The sequence below is a fragment of the Mytilus galloprovincialis genome, chromosome 6 (assembly GCF_965363235.1).
Source record: "Mytilus galloprovincialis chromosome 6, xbMytGall1.hap1.1, whole genome shotgun sequence".
Classification (NCBI taxonomy): domain Eukaryota; kingdom Metazoa; phylum Mollusca; class Bivalvia; order Mytilida; family Mytilidae; genus Mytilus; species Mytilus galloprovincialis.
The window spans coordinates 17,225,968-17,245,054 of NC_134843.1; the positions used below are offsets into that span (position 1 = coordinate 17,225,968).

The 19,087-nt window shown below is 31.3% G+C and overlaps 2 protein-coding genes across 3 annotated transcripts; both read left to right on the top strand.

The window, feature by feature from the left end:
• The first annotated feature begins 3,465 nt into the window (after positions 1–3,465).
• Positions 3,466–5,771, top strand: LOC143079081 (uncharacterized). Of its 2 annotated transcripts, none has more exons than XM_076254244.1 (4): positions 3,466–3,552; positions 4,182–4,558; positions 4,847–4,926; positions 5,571–5,771. In XM_076254244.1, the coding sequence occupies exons 2-3, from the start codon at positions 4,183–4,185 to the stop codon at positions 4,912–4,914; spliced, it is 444 nt and encodes a 147-aa protein (XP_076110359.1). In that variant the 5' UTR covers positions 3,466–3,552; position 4,182; the 3' UTR covers positions 4,915–4,926; positions 5,571–5,771. The 2 variants fall into 2 exon arrangements, with proteins under 2 accessions (XP_076110359.1, XP_076110360.1); XM_076254245.1 differs by lacking the exon at positions 3,466–3,552 and adding an exon at positions 3,586–3,610.
• Positions 5,772–12,127: 6,356 nt separating this feature from the next.
• On the top strand, positions 12,128–14,139 carry LOC143079082 (BTB/POZ domain-containing protein KCTD21-like). Its single transcript, XM_076254247.1, has 2 exons — positions 12,128–12,426; positions 13,566–14,139. Exons 1-2 carry the CDS (start codon positions 12,200–12,202, stop codon positions 13,870–13,872), a joined length of 534 nt encoding a protein of 177 aa, XP_076110362.1. The 5' UTR covers positions 12,128–12,199; the 3' UTR covers positions 13,873–14,139.
• The last annotated feature ends 4,948 nt before the right edge of the window (positions 14,140–19,087 follow it).

Genomic DNA, 19,087 nt, shown 5'->3' on the forward strand with positions numbered 1-19,087 from the left:
TATTATTGTGTAACTTGACTCAAGATTACGAACATTTTTTCTCAAATGTCAATTCTTTCATGAATTTTAAAAGAAAATATATGTACTTGTAAGAAAAATCAAAATTGGGTCACATATTTTTAATTTTAAAACTTTAGTACTGGGCTATAAAATACATGATCCTATGTATAACGATATAAATCTTTTCCTAACTATCTTAATATATTCAATTTATAAAAGTACTCATATATCAAATTATAAACAAAAAGGCACAGACGCTTATGCAGTTTTCAGAAATGAATTTTTAAACACATGCGGAATTAACAAATATATTAATGCTAAAAACAGCACATTTTTAAATGATGTAAAAAGATACATATGATCATGAATATCTAGCTATAAAATACTTTCATGTATAGGATTTTTTTAGCAAAAGTTGACAATGTATCTGAACACGTGGCAATAAACCAAAACAGCATGATGTCTGAAAATGTACATAATTTTGTCTCCAAACACATGTATGCATAATTAATCAAATGAATTTTCAACTAGAATGTCGAGACTTACCACATACAATTTTTTACTTAAGGATGTACTTAGGTGAGGTATTGGAATTTGTGTCAAATGTTCGGACTCCTTGGTGTTTTTTCATACAATACAATGTAAAATATTTTGCCCCATAACACCAATTTATTTTTTCATATAAGACTTAATAGCTCATGAAAGGTCATTTACCAAATTTTAGAAGATTCTTAATTTTCTTTCTTTTGTTTTGAGACCCAAATGATACCAATGCAAATATAAGGTAAAAGTCAGAGTCAGCCTTTTCCCGCCATATTTTAAATCTCAAATATCTCGAAAAGGAGGTCCATGACCGATCATTTTTTTTAGCTTATCTTTATCCTTAATTGATGCTCTACCAGCTTAAGGTATCAATTTTAATTTCTTAATTTCTTAATTTTTACCTAACCTCACCTAAGTACATCCTTAAGTTTAAGTTGTTCGTAAGAATCAATAAAACGTATAAATTTATCCGGACAATTGACCAACCAGCTTTTATAAACGGTTTTCAATAATAAGGTAAGGGTCAATGATCATAAAGTTTTAATCTTTAGAAACAGAACCGGAAAAAAATGTAAATTTTCCGTAATCATGAGACAATATATTTGGCAAAATGTACGTAATAACCATGAATTGTAAAACTAACAAACTATCTATAAATATGAATTCACTGAATAAACTCCCTGGTTATCCAGTGACTAATTCACATGGATAATCGGCCAACTGCTGTAGGTCGAGTAATTTGTAGTAACAGCAAAGAAAATGCAATAAAGATCAGTGGATATTATTTTTTTTTCTAAATGCAGGCATCAGAGACTAAAATCAACTAAAACACATCCCAGGGTTTTTAAAAGTCTTTAACGTAATGGGCAGTCAAAGAAGACATGAGTTTTGCAATGCCAAACTAAAAGTATCGACAGGCAGAAAGGCAGTCAGGATTTATTTTTTTACAGTAATAATTTAGTAAAAGTTTGAATTGATTTATGGTAACGAAATACCTGACTTAATAATTTACCGGTGATGCATTGATTACATTCGTTAAAATCTATGACATCCCTTCACACACGGGCATAACGAACGAGTTAGGATATATAAACACCGTATGATGGAGTCAAAGACACATTTCCGTCTAAAAAAGAAAGTTAACAATAAGGATAGAAATTCTTCTCTTTTGCCGTGCATTTTAGTATGAAGTTTCTCCTTAGAAACTGAAATGTCTAAATCAAGAAAACGGCAAGTACTACTGTTTATGTTAGATTTTCTTAAAGTAAGTTCCTTTGGTCAATTTCGGTTGTATTTCTAGAGAACTCGGGATTATTTAACGAAACAAATGTCATCCAGATAAAGATAGGTATTGTTAAATGTAACAATGACGTGTTGGCACGTTTGGTTTTTTTTATATCTTAAACCTATTAAGAATTTGTAACACTCCAAAAATAGTTTATACAATTATTTTCGTAAGCTTCATTGCAAAAGTTAATTTGATAGTATTAGGGGAGGTAGTTAGAAGCGCTGACAGATTAGTAGTGTAACACATACTAGATGCGGAATTGACACGAAATGTAAATGGTTGTTTGTGTTATTTTAAATTTGTGAAAGTTTTTTATGATGATGTTGAGGTCTTATGTAATGAAAGGACCATTGGGGCCATATCTAAAACTAGATGTTTCACAGGATCGATTGGAAGAAGCATATTTTATATATTGACGTCTGATGTAACTGACGTATAATTAAAAAATGACACTTCTACTGGTTTTTCATTAGCAAAAATAAATAATAGTTGGCTCTGTATTATCAAAATATTGAGTTATGTAGTCATGGATAGTAGAGTCATTGTACATACTAGATAAACTAATGAAATCAATGCCTATATTTCTGTATTTTAATTTAAGAAAATGCCGTTTATGATTTTTCAGTTTTATCTATACTAAGAAACAGCCTATGATGACAAAAGGCTGTAATAATACGGCTAACAAATGAAATTTTATCACAATTCTGAAAAATAGAATCAGTTTGAATATCAAATAATTGGTTTGGAAATTTCAATTGTGTTTCGAATATAAATGAAACATAAAAAAAGTATGTCATGGTCTGGATGAGTGTTTACAGAATAAAGAATAATTAAACAAAGATTAAAGAATAAATAAGAATAAAAAATAAGGATTATAAACAATAGAGAATAACGTATACTGGTATCATATTATATGCTGAAAATAAAATAAAAGAGAAAAATGACACACAATATATATTTAAAAAGAGAGAGAAAAAAATACATTTAAAATATAGGAACAAAAAAATGACATTCAATATCTATATATAAATAAAAAGAGAGAAAAAATTACATTAAAATTTAAGAAAAGAGAAAATTACATAAATATTGAAAAAAAAATTATATATATAAAGATATATAAGAAATGAAGTTACACTACCCAAACATTTGTTCTAAATATTGAAAAATTTTCACTGACAATATTCCAGTCATTTTGAAAAAGTTGTGAAGTTGTCTATTTTCAAAACTCGTATGTTGTTTATTTCCAAGTTGTTGATATTTGATGTAGTGTTATATAGAGAGCAATTGTAATGCTAAATATTGAATAAAACATAATTTTATTTAATCAATCGATTTCATTTTTTAATCCTTTTTCAAATTAAGTAAATAATGAATATGTGGAACTACTTTCCAAAATCTATTATATAAAAAATGTTTAAAGCTTTTCGACAAAATGTGAAACATAATAGATCCATCGTTATAAAACAGCGGAACTACTTAGAATGGTATCTATGATCATTAAATCAGCCCTTTTAAATTTTTCCCTTGTTTTGAAGATTGAATATACATGTCGACACTGTATGTAATCATTTTCAGACAGACATCAATGTGGAAGTTTATCCGTAACTTCACATATTAATAGCGGAAGTTGTAATAATTAACACCAATTACGTATCAATATTTTTTGTATATATACCAGAATGTTTCTCTGTATTTTCACAAAGTTACCGACCAGCAAACATGTAAGTCCACTACAGCATTAGAACTATCAAGACTAAAATAACTTTCAATTATCAAAAAGTTTGGTTTTTTATTATATATATCTATTATTATTGTTTTGAAAATATTCGGAAAAATGTTAATGAATAATCATATAAATATTTACATTAATTCCAATTGATAGTTAAAATAAAAACTGAATGTATGGTCGTTCTTAATTTTTTTTTTTCAGAATATTTTTATAATCTTTTTCTAGAATTAAAATGTTTAAACACGTTTTTATATATAAAGCCCGAGGCTAAACAACATGATATGTGTCATAATATCATTTTTATTAATATCATTCACTTTTTTTTAATCATTACAATAATTAAAATGAAGTTGTGGTTGTACATGTATTTTAAAGGATAGAAAGATAACGTGAGATGATATTTAAAAAATGAGATCAAATAGATAACAAGGGGTAATCTCCAAGAATTACGAACAATACCGCTAAAAAAAAGTAGAAAAAAAACACAAGAGAAAAAAAAGAGAAAGACGGAGGGGACTGTTTTAGAAATTTTTCATGTTGCAATCATTGTATATCCTTAAAAGTTGCATGCCATTCTGATACCATTCGATGATATAGTTAATCGGTATTTTTGATTTTCAGAATGAAAGCCACACTTGCCATTGTCGCCGTCTTGGGTCTGTTTGCCCTGAACTGTGTTAGTGCTGATGGTTACGGCAATGGAGGTGGATGGTCCGGGTATGGTAATCAAGGATACGGAATGGGAGGTTACCAAGGATATGGCAAATCAGGTGGTTACCAAGGATATGGCAAATCAGGTGGTTACCATGGATACTCCGGATATGGAAAGAAGGGAGGCTACGTTGACGAAATCACACACTACCAACCGCTCCCAGTTTATGGAGGCGCTATGGCTGGTCCATATGCCGGTGGATATGGTGGAGGTTTGGCCGGTGGTATTGGTGGAGGGATGGACGATGGTCTGTTCGGACTAGGTGGAGGACAAAACGGAGCTCTTCGTAAGTTCTAATTTAATCGAAAATAAATACAGTTGGTGTATAAGCGATATGCTTGATTATCACGTTATTTCTTTTACGATAAATTCACATGGTAAAACATACAATGAATTTTCTAATTTTCTAAAATTGTATTGCCTACTGAGGTTACCTGTCTTCAAGTTGTACTATTATTTCAAGAAATTAAAAACTACATGTAAATTCTCAATTATAGTTGAGGGTATAATTAGAAATGTAAGATTTGATTAGATTTGAATGGTGGATGTTAATTGTAACATTTTCTATTTTCAGTGATGTTTTTTTTCTTGTTTCTCCTTTTGAGCAACAACAATGGCGGCAATGGTCTATTCGGTCGTTAAACCTAACTTGATGTAAGTATTATACACATATAGTCATTTATTCGTGTTATTGTAACCAAAGAAGGGTAACCGTTGTAATATATTGTTGTTTGGCATCTTCTATTGTAATAATTGTAATAATTTTGTTGGCGTCATTAATTGTAATCATTGTAATAATTTGGTTGGCGTCTTCAATTGTAATCATTGTAACAACTTGGTTGGCGTTTTTAAGCGACAATAAAACATTTAACTTGAAGATCAGTTTAAAATAATTACATGTGTATATCAAATCTAATTCGATTTCTCTGGCAACTAGAACACTTATCTCAATATATGTATTTAAATAAGTTTGGAATTGTATGTGTTCATTTTTTTAGTTTTATGAAAAAGATAACAAATTGAATATGTATCACTTGATAAATATTAGATCAAACGAAATAGATAACCTCTCAAATATGAACCACACACACGAGATAGGTATAAAATTGCAAAACAAATGTGGACATGTGCCCTTCACTCATTTATCTATTTCATTGAATCTGTATTACTGGGTTGCTGTCACATTGATATTTACCCAACTTCTCAATTTTTTTCATAATTTCGTTATTAATTAAAACTGAAACTCAATGACAATATATAGGGATGTTTTATAATTCTATTTTTTTATTTGATTTCAGTGTATAGTGTTAGATGTCATGAATGAATGATGTTATAAGAATTACGAAAGCAGTGATTATTTGAGAAGCATCTGAAGAACATGTGAACTCTAGTATTTGAAATGGAAAAATATGTATACTGTTACAATTTGATAAAAAGTAAATTTTAGTGCATTGTAATTGTAATAATGTGTGATATTGAAAATAGAAGTAGAAATTAAATTTTATACGCTTATCATTGCTTTGCCAAATTGTCTTTAGATATTCCACTGAGAAGCTTTCAAAACACTTATCTAGTTCGACTAGCATTTATGAGCTTCCTATGGCTAAGAAGCATCGGATCAGTTACAAAATAGTCTTTATTCGTTCTAAAATGTAAATGTGAGCTTTCCAAGTGAACACCTATAGTTGCATTAAAAAGGTCATCCACTCAAAATTGGAAACTTTAGGTATCTATGAACAATCCAAGAGTACATTGTTTTTGCAAGTTATTAAAGGTTACCTTATATACAAGCAAATATTAAATAAAGTTTCTGTTAATTTTTTTGGAAATCGATTCATCGGGTCGGATACAAAGTGTGGACGAGCGAATGAACAAAGACACGGATACAACAATCACAGTGACTTTACATTACCGCAACACTTTAAACTACAAGAATTTATCTCTTTATTAAAAGACAACGTTCACAGCTAACCAACAACAATTTTACAAAAACAAAAACTTAGTTCATTGAAAGCATCATCAGGATAATGCTACATATATAAACATATATTGATGGAGAGATGAGATTACATATGTATCTAGAAACTTAAAACAGCTGATCAAATATTGGCTAGTAGAATTCATGGTGTTTTATTATTATGTCTGTTTAAGTTGCTAAGTCGATTTTGTCAATATAACAGAACTGCAAACAACTGTCATATAAGTTGGAGGTTTAGATAGCTTTAAAACCAGGTTTAATCCACCAATTTCTACCTATTAAGGAAACATTATTCTTCACAGAAACAATCTTAATTGACCTAGATCTTTCATGCATACATCAAGTTTTAGAATATGCATGGCAGCTATGGGACTGTTCCTGTAGGAGATATGCTGAGAAAATTGAGCGCTTGCAACTTGAGCCAGTCATTATTTTTACTGGACTACGGAAAAAATAACTATTTTCAAACTGGAGGGGAAATAAATGTTTAGCCCTCATTATTTCTTAAATATATTATGGGCTGTCACTCGAATTATGTGTAGATATTAATACGAGAACGTGTCCTCACTCTAGAGTACCGACATGTAATTTCTCCTTTGTTCAATTCGTACATTGTATTGCAATATGTTATAGTTATTGACCAAGCAATTTTTTAATGTTTCAATTAAATCTATTACCATTTTTTTTAATAGAGAAAGATAAACCGAGGAAGAATTAGATGTTATATTTTAAATTTTAAATGTTTAATAAACAGAAAATACTTTTCTCTTTCCAATCTTTTATTCCCTCTCCCCCAAATTCTTTGTATCTACTGACAAGTCCATCTAAATGAAGTCTGATTGATCTCTAGCTAATCTCCCTGTTTTAAAACAAACTTAAACATGACCCCCTTCAAATTCGATCCAAAAATATGGGGAATAGATATTCAAGAAGTCGTTATAAATTCCATTGAATCTAAAACTAGTCCAAATCAGATTTCTTTTATTCGGATATTCTTAGATACATTTCTTTTTTGGCGGAAGTTACCAAAAATTGTTTTAACTTTCTTTCTGACTTTAAAACACTGATTTAAGTTTTATGTTGTACGCAAAATATAATACTGAAACATTTTTTGTTCAAGCTAAGATGAAAAAAAGGAATGAGAGACCTTTCTTTTTTCCTATTCTGAAACTGCGATGTTTGTACAAAGTTCAGTTTTGTCGTAATTTCAAGGCAGATGGTGGATTCGGGGGTGGGGACCCAAGGATTGGACAAATTATCGTGTTTTGCCTTAAAATCGTCAATATTGTTTTTAGTCTCGCTACGCTCGGTGATATATTTTTTTAATTTGATAAAATAACGCCCCTTTTAAAATCTAGGAACCGCCCCTAAAGGTAAAAATAGATTTGAACTGTGCAGTATATCTGAGGTAGTTAATGCACACCTTTGCTGTGCATTATCCAGATTATAGCACAGTAAGAACAAAGAGATTTTATCCATACCATGTGTTAATATAAGTTAGTGTCTTGTTTAAATTAACATGTTAAGAAAGCGTCTGCATGTTACATGTGATTATATGTCCTGGTTTATATATACCCATGTTGGTTTTTTTTGGTTCGAGATAGAGTGTTTTCTTGCTCCAGTAATCAGGTAGAGTCATCATTAGAATCAGATGAAAAATATGTCATTTTTTTTTTATCTAATTCAATTCATTCAATACCTATAGATATCATCATGCTCACTATATCAACTAATGATACGATGAATATACCATTCAATATTTTTAATACTACTTGACAAAAAATATAATATTTTTTATATGTTATATTCATTTAGATTTGAATCTTGGAAAAAATCGTTGTTTAGTGAAAATCGAATCCTGCATTAATAAATACTTTTCAACAGCATTGGAATTTTTATAATTTGTATTTCATCAAAACTATAGATGTTTTTGAAAGTCTTTTTGCATTTTAGAATGAAAGCCACACTTGCTGTTCTCGTCGTCTTTGGTTTGTTTGCCCTAAACTGTGTTAGTGCTGATGTGCACACTACATTGCACAGCCATATCCAATGTACGGAGGTGCCGTTGGTCCGATAGCCGGTGGCGTTTCAGGATGATATATGGATGGTGGTCTTTTCGATGGGGACGGTCTTTTTGGAGGAAAGGGATTAAGTGAGTCCAATTTGATAGTTCATAAAATTATTTGGAGAAAATATGCAAACATCTGCAGTTAGTACAGCATTTTTTTTTATAGTGACTTTTAAGGTACAGTGAAACAATAACTAACATAAACTTTAGATATGATCAGAAATAAAAATGCAATGTCGTAAAATTCTTCAGTTTGGAAATAGCATCTAAATCATAAATGCAATAGCTTGTCTTGTTTCAAAAAGAATTGAACTTAATATTGTAAATGTTTTTTATATCTACAGTGTTACTCTTATTACTGTTCGTCCTTTTGAACAACAGAAACAGTGACGATTTATGTTACAGTGCTTAGAAAGTAGGTATATTATATGTTGTTGCACAGCGTCTTTGTCAAAGGAGTAGGTCCGGTAAGGGCCGATTTTGACCTTAAACTTCCGGTTAAACTGTTGAAGATTTTTGACACTTTTACACACGTAATTAAGTGTCTACTTCACTCGATTCAATTAGTTTTTATGTGAAAGATTTGAAATGATTTTAAGTCATTAAAGACGCTTAAATTCAAGCTTAAATACGAAAAAAAACCTATAAAATATGCCATAATATATAACTTTTTAGATGGGTTTTGTCAAAAATAAAAGTGGCCGCATCCGTGTTCACACTCAACCTTTATATATGTTATGCATTATCATCAAATACAACTTACATTTAAATATTAAGAATGAACACAAATGCTGTCGCTTCCATTTAAGACGGAAACCGTATATAATTTAACTAAAATGCTTAAGGGGGCTCGTGGATATAAATCATTTTTGTTCTAATATAGGATTTCGCTATATTTAAAATAGATATAGGAAGATGTGGTGTGAGTGCCAATGAGACAACTCTCCATACAAATAACAATTTAAAAAGTAAACCATTATAGGTTAAAGTACGGCCTTCAACACGGAGCTTTGGCTCACACCGAACAAATGAACTTTATCATATACTTATTAGAAAAATTTAATAAAAAAAAATGGGGTCACCGTTCATTTAAGCTCACAATCTGCCACCGAAAGAAGGATACTTTTTTGTTTATGTCCTTTTTTCTGTTGAACAAATAGGAGAAATAGAAGTCAGTGGCGTAGCCAGGGTTAAAATGATGTGGATGCCAAACTGTCGCCGAGCGTAGCGAGGCGAAAAAAATTTTGGAGATCTTTTTATGCAGAAAATTATATATTTTTTTCGGACATTTCCTATTTGCACGTGTACTCCCCCAAAATCCGACACGTGTTAGATTTTTTACGTAATTTCAAAATACCCACCCATTCATATATTTCCAACATAATTTCATTGTTTTCTCAAAACTACCATCATTCAATTCATAAACATGATAAATATTTGATGTAAAAGTTTCCACCAAATCTTATATTTGACATCTCAAAAACGGACCCATTACAGCGGCACATCTGTATATGCCGGAAATTCGGAATATAGGAACCGAAGTGATTGTTCTTTCGCTTAACGCGTTGCAGGGGACATGGAAATATCGGGCGTCCGTCCCACCGTCTGTTTGGTCTTGTTCGGGCACTCTCATGTGTATAATTCTTGCCAGATTTTTATGAAACTTAAATCATCAGCAATGTCTTTGACACTATCAAAAGTAAGTCCTGATCAAATATTTTTAACCGGTTATGCCCCTTTGAAATAAAAATTATAATGGAAATCCCATTGCATTTGCTCTGAAGCTTTTATTTCTCTTTAGATATTATTTTTAGTTATTGTCCTTGCTTCTTGGATAGATAAAAAAAAATTGCAATATGGGGGGCATTGGCTCTTCTTTTATTGAAAAATTATTATTTGTATCTATAGATGGAAACGGGTACATATAAGCCCATGAATGATCACACTCTATTACAAATTCACGTTTTTATCACGTCGTCTTTCATGTCAGAGGAAACGATATCAGGATATATATGGTGGTTTAGTTGTTAGTAACGTTGCTACGTCAGATGTAGAAGCCATCTCTCCGCTTGGCCCAATTTCAGATGAGACATCTCCGCGGGTCTGCCTGTCACCATCCTGTCTGGGCTTGCCGTAGCTGACGACATAGACTTTTCACGAAAAAAGTCAGAACACTTTTCTGCGATTGATACATCTTGTTTACATAAACTAATTGATCATACATAAAAGACCTCGTATACTGCTTTATAAATGATTGGACGTTATCCTCATATCTCCATTCTTGTTACATTTGGATACATACGAGTTTAACTCCTACGAACACATTGTTTTTTAAATCTTTTTTTTTTTTTATTAAAATGATGTGGATGCTTGAGCATCTGAGCATACATGCAAGCTACGCCACTGGAAGTAATATCGATATAAAAAAAGGAACTAAATTACAAAAATCGCTTAAATTTTACAATTATTTAGTTTATGTACAGCTTATTTGAAAACAATAATAAAAAATATAGGTCACCGATGAGTTAAAAAAGATATTTTAATTTTAATGCCAAAAAAATGGCATTTTTGCACCAAAGGGAGATCATTTGGAGTTTTTTCAATGATATAAACATTTGAAAACTCATCCGGGACCAAACCGAATCGATTTTTTTGGTTGATTTGTTTACCATATCATAAGGTAATAACTTATAGTGTACTGAATAAAATTTGTAATGAAAAAACAAATGAGGAGAATATAAACAGAAATAGAACTCAAATCTTTAAAGATATCTTTGTCCTCAGGAGATGGAGAAAAAAAGAAAACAAAGATTATATATTTGCTGGCATTTTCATTGTTTTACACGTTATATTTTACCTAAAATAAATAATTATGTATAAATATGTGTGTTTATGTATATGATTATTACTGAGTTGTTACAACACCATCAAAGTTGTTCCAAACCATAATAGATACAGCAAATCTGACGCGTCGAAATGTCCTGTTAATCATGATCTACCACACAGGCACTTGTCTTAGAAAGAAAACATTTACTATATATACCTTAATAGTTGTGTAACACTCTGTGCATAAAAGTCAGTTTAAACCTTAGAACACTCTGTGCATAAAAGTCAGTTTAAACCTAAGTACACTCTGTGCGTTAAGGAATTTTTTTTTTATACAAGTGCCTGTGATCTACCACCGTCTTTTGCTACTTAAATTAGACGACTTTTCATAGATTGTAGCCTTAAATTGCGATGATTGTATAATATTAGTTTGACTTTGATTTAAAATCAAAATAAATAGACGAACACACCAAATAGATTTTCCAAATATAATTAGCGATACTACAAATGTTAAAAAAAATACTAATATAAATTTATCATATTTCCACATTCCGTGGTGGGCGTAGGACAACATTTATGTCCATGTAATAGTTCATAACATATAATATGTACAACTGGCTAACGGAAGATGTTCAAAATAATGATTAAAACATAAATTTACTTTTAAGTTACGCAATCGGCGCAAATGAAAAACAAACTAGGCGCAAGTGAAAGAAAAAACGGCGGAAGTTAAAAGAAAATCGGCGCAATTTTAATCAAAACGCCGTCGGCACGTACAATCATTTGGTATATTTTTGGTATAAGCAAAGTAAAATAAATCAAAGACATGAATAGTTTCCTGTGTATAGATAACCTGGCACCGTTATCAAAGGCAAACTTTTTAAAAATATTTAGAAAAAATAATAAATAAATAAAACGTCATTCAATTCAGTAGCATGTGTCGAACTCAGTCCATTATCAAATGTTTCTTTATACTTTGACGTAGGTAAAATTACTCAATTATAGATTTCAGGTTTTGTGAATTACAAATAATAAATGTAATTCTTACGATTAACATGTTTGTCACTCATATTGAAATAAACAACTGTAACATCTGGAGAGAAATGGTAATGGCGGATAGGGTTGTAAAACTGAACGTTGGTGGCGTGTTATACACGACCTCCAAATCTACCCTTACTTCGGTACCCCAGTGTTATCTGTGTCAACTGGTGACAGGGGCTATCAGACCACTCAGAGATGAACGGGGGACCATATTTATCGACAGAGACGGGCACATCTTCAGGTAAGTTTTCTTTTTCTCGCGCATTTCAATTTCAAAATTTATTAATTTTATTTTTAAATTATCAAAATTATGAAATGAAAAGTTACTGATAAGGTATAATCATTTATTTGAATGTCACCAATTTAAAATTAAACAATGATAAGGAAATACATCTACACAAAATTACGTGACAAAAGTGTTCAATCTATGTTACATCATTTTCTAGTTATTTGCTCCAGGCATAAACTATTTTGTAACTTTCTATAAATAATAAAGGCTCTTTTTCATGACAGGCATTTGATAAAAAAGATAAAACGAAATTTCAATTTTCTTTTTAATAATCAATATATTTTACAAATAAGATTTATTACTAGAAGTGGGTTATGCTTGCTTGTCTTTTTTTGTTAAAGGTTAAATTTGTATGGTTGTCCCCCTCCTTTTTTTTTTTTATAGCGTTCATGATTGAAGGATTTAAACATAAACACATCGATTTCTATTTAAAAAAAATCAAAATAAATTCAAATACATTGTGATTGTGCAATCTGTTGTATAATAAGATTAATAATCAATACAATATTATAATATGTTTGCTCCTAACATTCTTAACATCACATGGTGGCATCTGCCATCATTAAACTGTATTCAGTCTTCCAGTCAGTGACCTTCGTCTTGTATATGTTAAGGTCCAGTGCACAATGTGAAAATAATAATAGTTTGTGGTAAACATCAATAGACAATAACAAAATACAAAAAGTTATTAGAAATTCGTCGTCGCTATACAAAAAGAAAAGAAAACATATCTATGTTTATAAAAGGGTGTGGCTGATAAGAAATTTGTATAATTATTGCTACTAATGCTTTTCGCACTAATTAAAAAATACAAAATATGGTTAACTTCAATACGGAATGTTGAGCATTAATTTAGAATCTCTTGAATCTGAATAAAGAAAACACATGATAAAGTGAGAAGTCACTGATTTTGGCTTTCCAACTAGTAAAAAAATATTTGTGCTTGTCTTATGTGAGTTGCAGGTTCTTCTATATTGCTTGGCTATAGAAATAATAGCGATTGTATCATTGAAAACGAAAGCTGTTTCCGCATTACAAACGGGTCAATCACTTAAAGTCGTTCCCTCATGTCTTGTATTATTGTCCTTCAGGTACGTCCTTAACTACTTGAGATCCAAGAAACTAACGTTACCACAAGGGTACAAGGAGTTGGCCATGTTGAAGGAAGAAGCAGAATACTACGATTTGTGTCAGCTGGTGTTCAACGTGGAAAAGGTTCTCAAATCTAGACGGAGAAACCGTAACAAGCCTCGGAACAACAAAGGGGGACCGAATCAGAGGGCGCCGTCCAATGCACTTAGTAGAAGTCTCGGATCTGACATGAACTCTCTCGCCCTTTGTGATGAGAATGGGTCGGTCATTTTCGAAGATGATTCTTCGGATTATTTTTATGATTAGTGGTAATGTAACTGACTGCTTTATTATAGTCATCCAGATTCACTTCAGTTGTCTGGTGATCAGAAATCATTCATGCATGCCGCATTCGACTGTGTTTGTGCTGGCGCGAAACTAGATTACAGCTTTCGAGTCTAGCTTGTTTATATTTTTGGAAGTATTACCGGTGAAATCAATGACTTAAAAGTTTCGTACTTGTTTCGGAGTCACTCTAAAGAAAGGCAGTGATTTTAAAGTCATTTGTGTTTAAAATAAAATGGATTGACGGGTGTTTCTCTCTTTTTCCTTTATAACAGGTTGGTTTTCACTGTGTACACCAGTTCATCATAGAACCCTACGGGGGAAACCAGAGAACTCTTTTAGTTAGAAAACACGGCCAAACATCAAAACATCCACACTGATATGTGTCCACACTTTTATAAAATTAGCATACGAGATACCAGTCTAAGAATCACACAAAATATTTTGAAAACTGAAATCTAAAATTAAAGGCTTAAAAATGTTACCAATACAAAAAGAAAAGGAAAACAATCCAACACAAATATATTGCCGTAAATTAGTATCAGTGGAGACAATTTTCAGAAACAGGCAATGTCTCTTTGATGAAAATAGGTAACAGTATTACTTCGGAAAAAAATGTAAACTAGAATTAAAAAGCATTCAATGGCAAAAATTAATGAAAAGACAAACATGTACCGTTTCTTTCTGCAAAGTGATTTTGTAAAAAAAACCAACAGCCATCTAACTTCATAGTAACCAAATTTCACCGAGTAATCAATATGCACCAAAAATAAGAAGCGCAGAGTTATAAGAGACCAGAGACATGTAATGAGTTACAATTTATGACAAAAATAAGCAAACCCATCGAAACAACATCTGATAAACAAATTTAATAATACTTTTAGATATTTGGATGATATTTTGGCTCTCAATAATGACGACTTCAGTATGTATATTAATGAAATTTATCCTGTTGAACTTACTTTAAATAAAGCTAATACTAACAATGACCACTGCCCTTTTCTCGATCTTGATATATATATCACTAATGGAAAGCTGAATACTAAAATTTATGATAAAAGGGATGATTTTTCATTTCCTATCGTTAATTATCCGTTTTTAGATGGTGACGTTCCCTTGTCACCATCTTACGGTGTTTATATATCTCAACTTGTACGATTCGCTCGTGTATGTAACAATGTTTTAGATTTTAACGAGAGAAATTTATGTATTACTGAAAAATTATTACACCAGGGTTTTCGATATCAGTGACAAACTAGTCAAAACATTTACTAAATTTTATCATCGGTATAAAGACATCATTCGTAAATATAGCTCAACATGCAGACTTCTAATACGTTCAGGTATTTCACATCCAATTTTTTATGGTAATATTCTTTATAAAGCACAAAGGTGTCAGTATTCACCTCAGAAACTTACAAAACCTTTGAATAGACTTATTAAGAAGGGATATAATTACGATACTGTTGTCAAGTCATTAAAGATTGCATATTTTGGCGTTAATATTGAGTCACTGATAAGGTCTTTGCATCGGAACTAAACACATTATTTTTAAAAAAATAGTTGTTGGCATGACACGGGTTATGTTCTTCTCATATATGTTATGATGGTATGATACTAAACCCCTAACGGGAAGGATTGTGCCTGATGTTCATATGATGAAATCATAATCTTTCAGTCAGTTTAATTGAAGTCTGGAGCTGGCATGTCAGTTAACTGCTAGTAGTCTGTTGTTATTTATGTATTATTGTCATTTTGTTTATTTTCTTTGGTTACATCTTCTGACATCAGACTCGGATTTCTCTTGAACTGAATTTTAATGTGCGTATTGTTATGCGTATACTTTACTACATTGGTTAGAGGTATAGGGGGAGGGTTGAGATCTCACAAACATGTTTAACCCCGCCAGATTTTTACGCCTGTCCCAAGTCAGGAGCCTCTGGCCTTTGTTAGTCTTGTATTATTTTAATTTTAGTTTCTTGTGTACAATTTGGAAATTAGTATGGTGTTCATTATCACTGGACTAGTATATATTTGTTTAGGGGCCAGCTGAAGGACGCCTCCGGGTGCGGGAATTTCTCGCTACATTGAAGACCTGTTGGTGACCCTCTGCTGTTGTTTTTTATTTGGTCGGGTTGTTGTCTCTTTGACACATTCCCCATTTCCATTCTCAATTTTAATATTATATTATTATATGATTATTGTATTATATGTCTCTGGAGAGACTTAACAGTTCGTATTTTATAATTAGCACGTCTTTCAAGTTAGCTTTAACATACCGTTAGATATATATAAAAGCAGTCACATTACATATCAACAGATGAAGTATTCGCTCACAGTGAAAAAAAAAACATTTACGGAAACGTAATAAATGAGCAATTAGAATAAATTACAAAATGTACAAAAAATTAGAAAGTAAGGAAACGACCATCCAACTACAAAAAGGGGGAGGTGTTGTTATGGTTTTTCCTATAAAAATATTCTGATTACTAAATTGATGATAAAAACATTCTGTTCAAGCAAAGGACAGAAAAAAATATTCTGAATGCAGATTTTCCAAATACCTTCTAGTGCTAAATTTTGAACAAAATAATTTGATTTATAACGTTGAAAAACTAAATAAAATGTTTGTGATTTGCGCGCGAAAACAAATTCTGACAAAAAAACCATTACCCAATATGTAGTTAAATGAGTGATCCCTAAGCATGGCCTATTGTCAAATTGTACTAAAATGTCGAGAAATAAACAACAAAAGAGCACAAGACTCAATGTCTCGCCTGTTTGACTTATCGTTTAATTCGTGTTGGAAGTCTTTAGTATGAAGGTTTACTACAAGCACTAGTATCATATCAACATATCATTACCAATGTTCTATGAAAATGTGGTCAAGGTCTTATGAACCTAGCCAGACATACATGGACAACTTACAATCATTCCATACACCAACTGTAGTTAAGGACTTCCAATTGAGGTATTGTGTATAGTGTCTGATAAACTGACAAAATTCAGAAAAATCAATCGCCAACAAACTAGGAAAATGATGTCAAGGTCATATGAACATACCAGACAGACATGTACACATTTAATCGTTCCAAATACTAAATATAAATGACATATTGTTAATAATATCTGAGAAACACACCAAATCAAAACAACTTAACACTGTCCAATGAACCATTAAACTAAGGTCAAGGTCAGATGAAACCTGCCAGCTAGACATTTACATTGTACAACCATTCCATACACTAAATGTTATTGTCCTAATGCTTATAGTACATGAGACCAGGAAATATTGAGATATACTGTTCCAAGATGCGATAAAGACTTGACACTGTTACTCTACTAATCACTGATCCGTGAAACAATGCTTTTAAGTATCCATCATCAGAAGTAGAGCTACTAGTGTTCTCAAGTTTAGTGTACTAGTATTTAGAAATGGAACAGATCGCAGTTAACACAAAGGTAATTTTTCTTTCCAATGGCCCTATGAATGCTACAAAATTGTATGACACTGTTTTTCTCATATTTTATCAACTTCAGAAGGCTCTCAGAAAATGTAAATATACACTTATGTTGTGGACATTTTATTTTCGACTTATGAGTTTGAATGTCCCTCTGGTATATTTTGCGTTTTTTATGATTCGTTTACATTTATTGGGCTATTTTGTTAAAGGAAGCTGAAGTGCCCAGAGAAAACCACTGACCTTTGATAGGAAAACTGACAATCCTACTAATCAATTAAGATTGTAGTCCAGTGCTCCCACACTAGCAGGGTTTGAATTCACAACCTCAGTGTTGACAGGCTATTAGAACTACTTGAGGCCACTGATGCCCTTGTTGCTAAATGAATAATAAAAGAAGTGTTAAGCTGGCACTGCAAACTGATGCTCCCTGAATTGCAAATTTATTGAGAATTTTTTTTATGGTTTATGAGACTGGTAAGCTTGAGGAGACAAATAACCATGTACTGTGTTGCAAATTATCACCTGCGTTAATGTGTTGTAATTGGTAGTGGGACACCATACCAAAACCAAGCTTAAAAAGTGTGAAAGTTATGTAACAATCACCTGGACCTTTGACCCCTAAGCCATAAAATCAATTGATTTTTTCCAATTCTGCACTTTTTCTTCAATTTGTAAAATTTCATTCCATTCAAGTTAATAAAAGTAAACTCAAATTAGAATCTAGAATATATTTTCCATCTTATTTTTTAATTTTTAATGACAGCGACTTTGACCTTTGACTTCTAAAATCAATAGGCTACTTTTCCTCCTCTATATCTTGCATCTGTACAAGTTTCATTCCAATCTAGCAAGAGACACTCAAGTTATTATCAGGAAACATTTTTGCTTTAGCAAGAAGGGACAAGACAATTATATTATATTTTAGAAAATTTGTCAGCAGAGCATAACAAAAGCATTGTCAGCACTCAAAACATGTAGATATACACAAAATGCACACTTCTTGTCTTTAGGGCAAAGGCTGAGCTCTCCCTTATTTCTCGGCATGTGTGTCAAACAGTAAAGTTTATGAGGAATGATGTTATTTAATTTAGGTTTTAGAAGCAATATGAGGTGAAAATTAACCTTTAATTCAATGGTTCTTGTTTGTTGCTGGTTATCTCTTTATATGTCTATTTATGTAACATTAAAAACAACACAAATGGTTCTTATAACTCATGTTTTATTTAAACATTGTATACATTTAACAATATACACAACAACTTTTCTATAATATTTTTTTAAGCACATGATACATGATATAGATAATAATAATTAAAAATATGCAAAATACAGTGAAAACAACAAAATATAAGAATTTTTCTTTCCCATTAAATAGAACAATAATATATATCAGAAATCCCTTTTTTCACAGAATACAGTTGGAAATCAATAATTCTGTAAATATTGAACAATATCCCCACTCATGACAAGATAACATGCTGATCATAACCTGTAGATAATTATAAAAGATTCCTGGTTCTCTGTTTATCAATTGAGTGCAAATTTGATTTTAGTAAAAGTATTTATTTTCATTTGTGTGTTAAAATAAATTGACTTTACCATCAAACTCTTAGTCTTTGAAATATCAATTTTACAAAATGAATCTAACACAGAAAATTATGAGATTGTTCAACCATGTGTTATCAAATATACTCTTATTTCTTGGATTTTTTTTCAACATAATCAACCTGGGA

What these genes read in the sequence shown, in the direction of transcription:
- LOC143079081 (XM_076254244.1), top strand. Translation starts at nt 4,183, where the DNA reads ATGAAAGCCACACTTGCCATTGTCGCCGTCTTGGGTCTGTTTGCCCTG. An exon ending in AGGACAAAACGGAGCTCTTC is followed by an intron (nt 4,559 to 4,846) that starts GTAAGTTCTAAT and finishes TTCTATTTTCAG; the next exon opens with TGATGTTTTTTTTCTTGTTT.
- LOC143079082 (XM_076254247.1), top strand. Translation starts at nt 12,200, where the DNA reads ATGTTTGTCACTCATATTGAAATAAACAACTGTAACATCTGGAGAGAA. An exon ending in AGAGACGGGCACATCTTCAG is followed by an intron (nt 12,427 to 13,565) that starts GTAAGTTTTCTT and finishes ATTGTCCTTCAG; the next exon opens with GTACGTCCTTAACTACTTGA.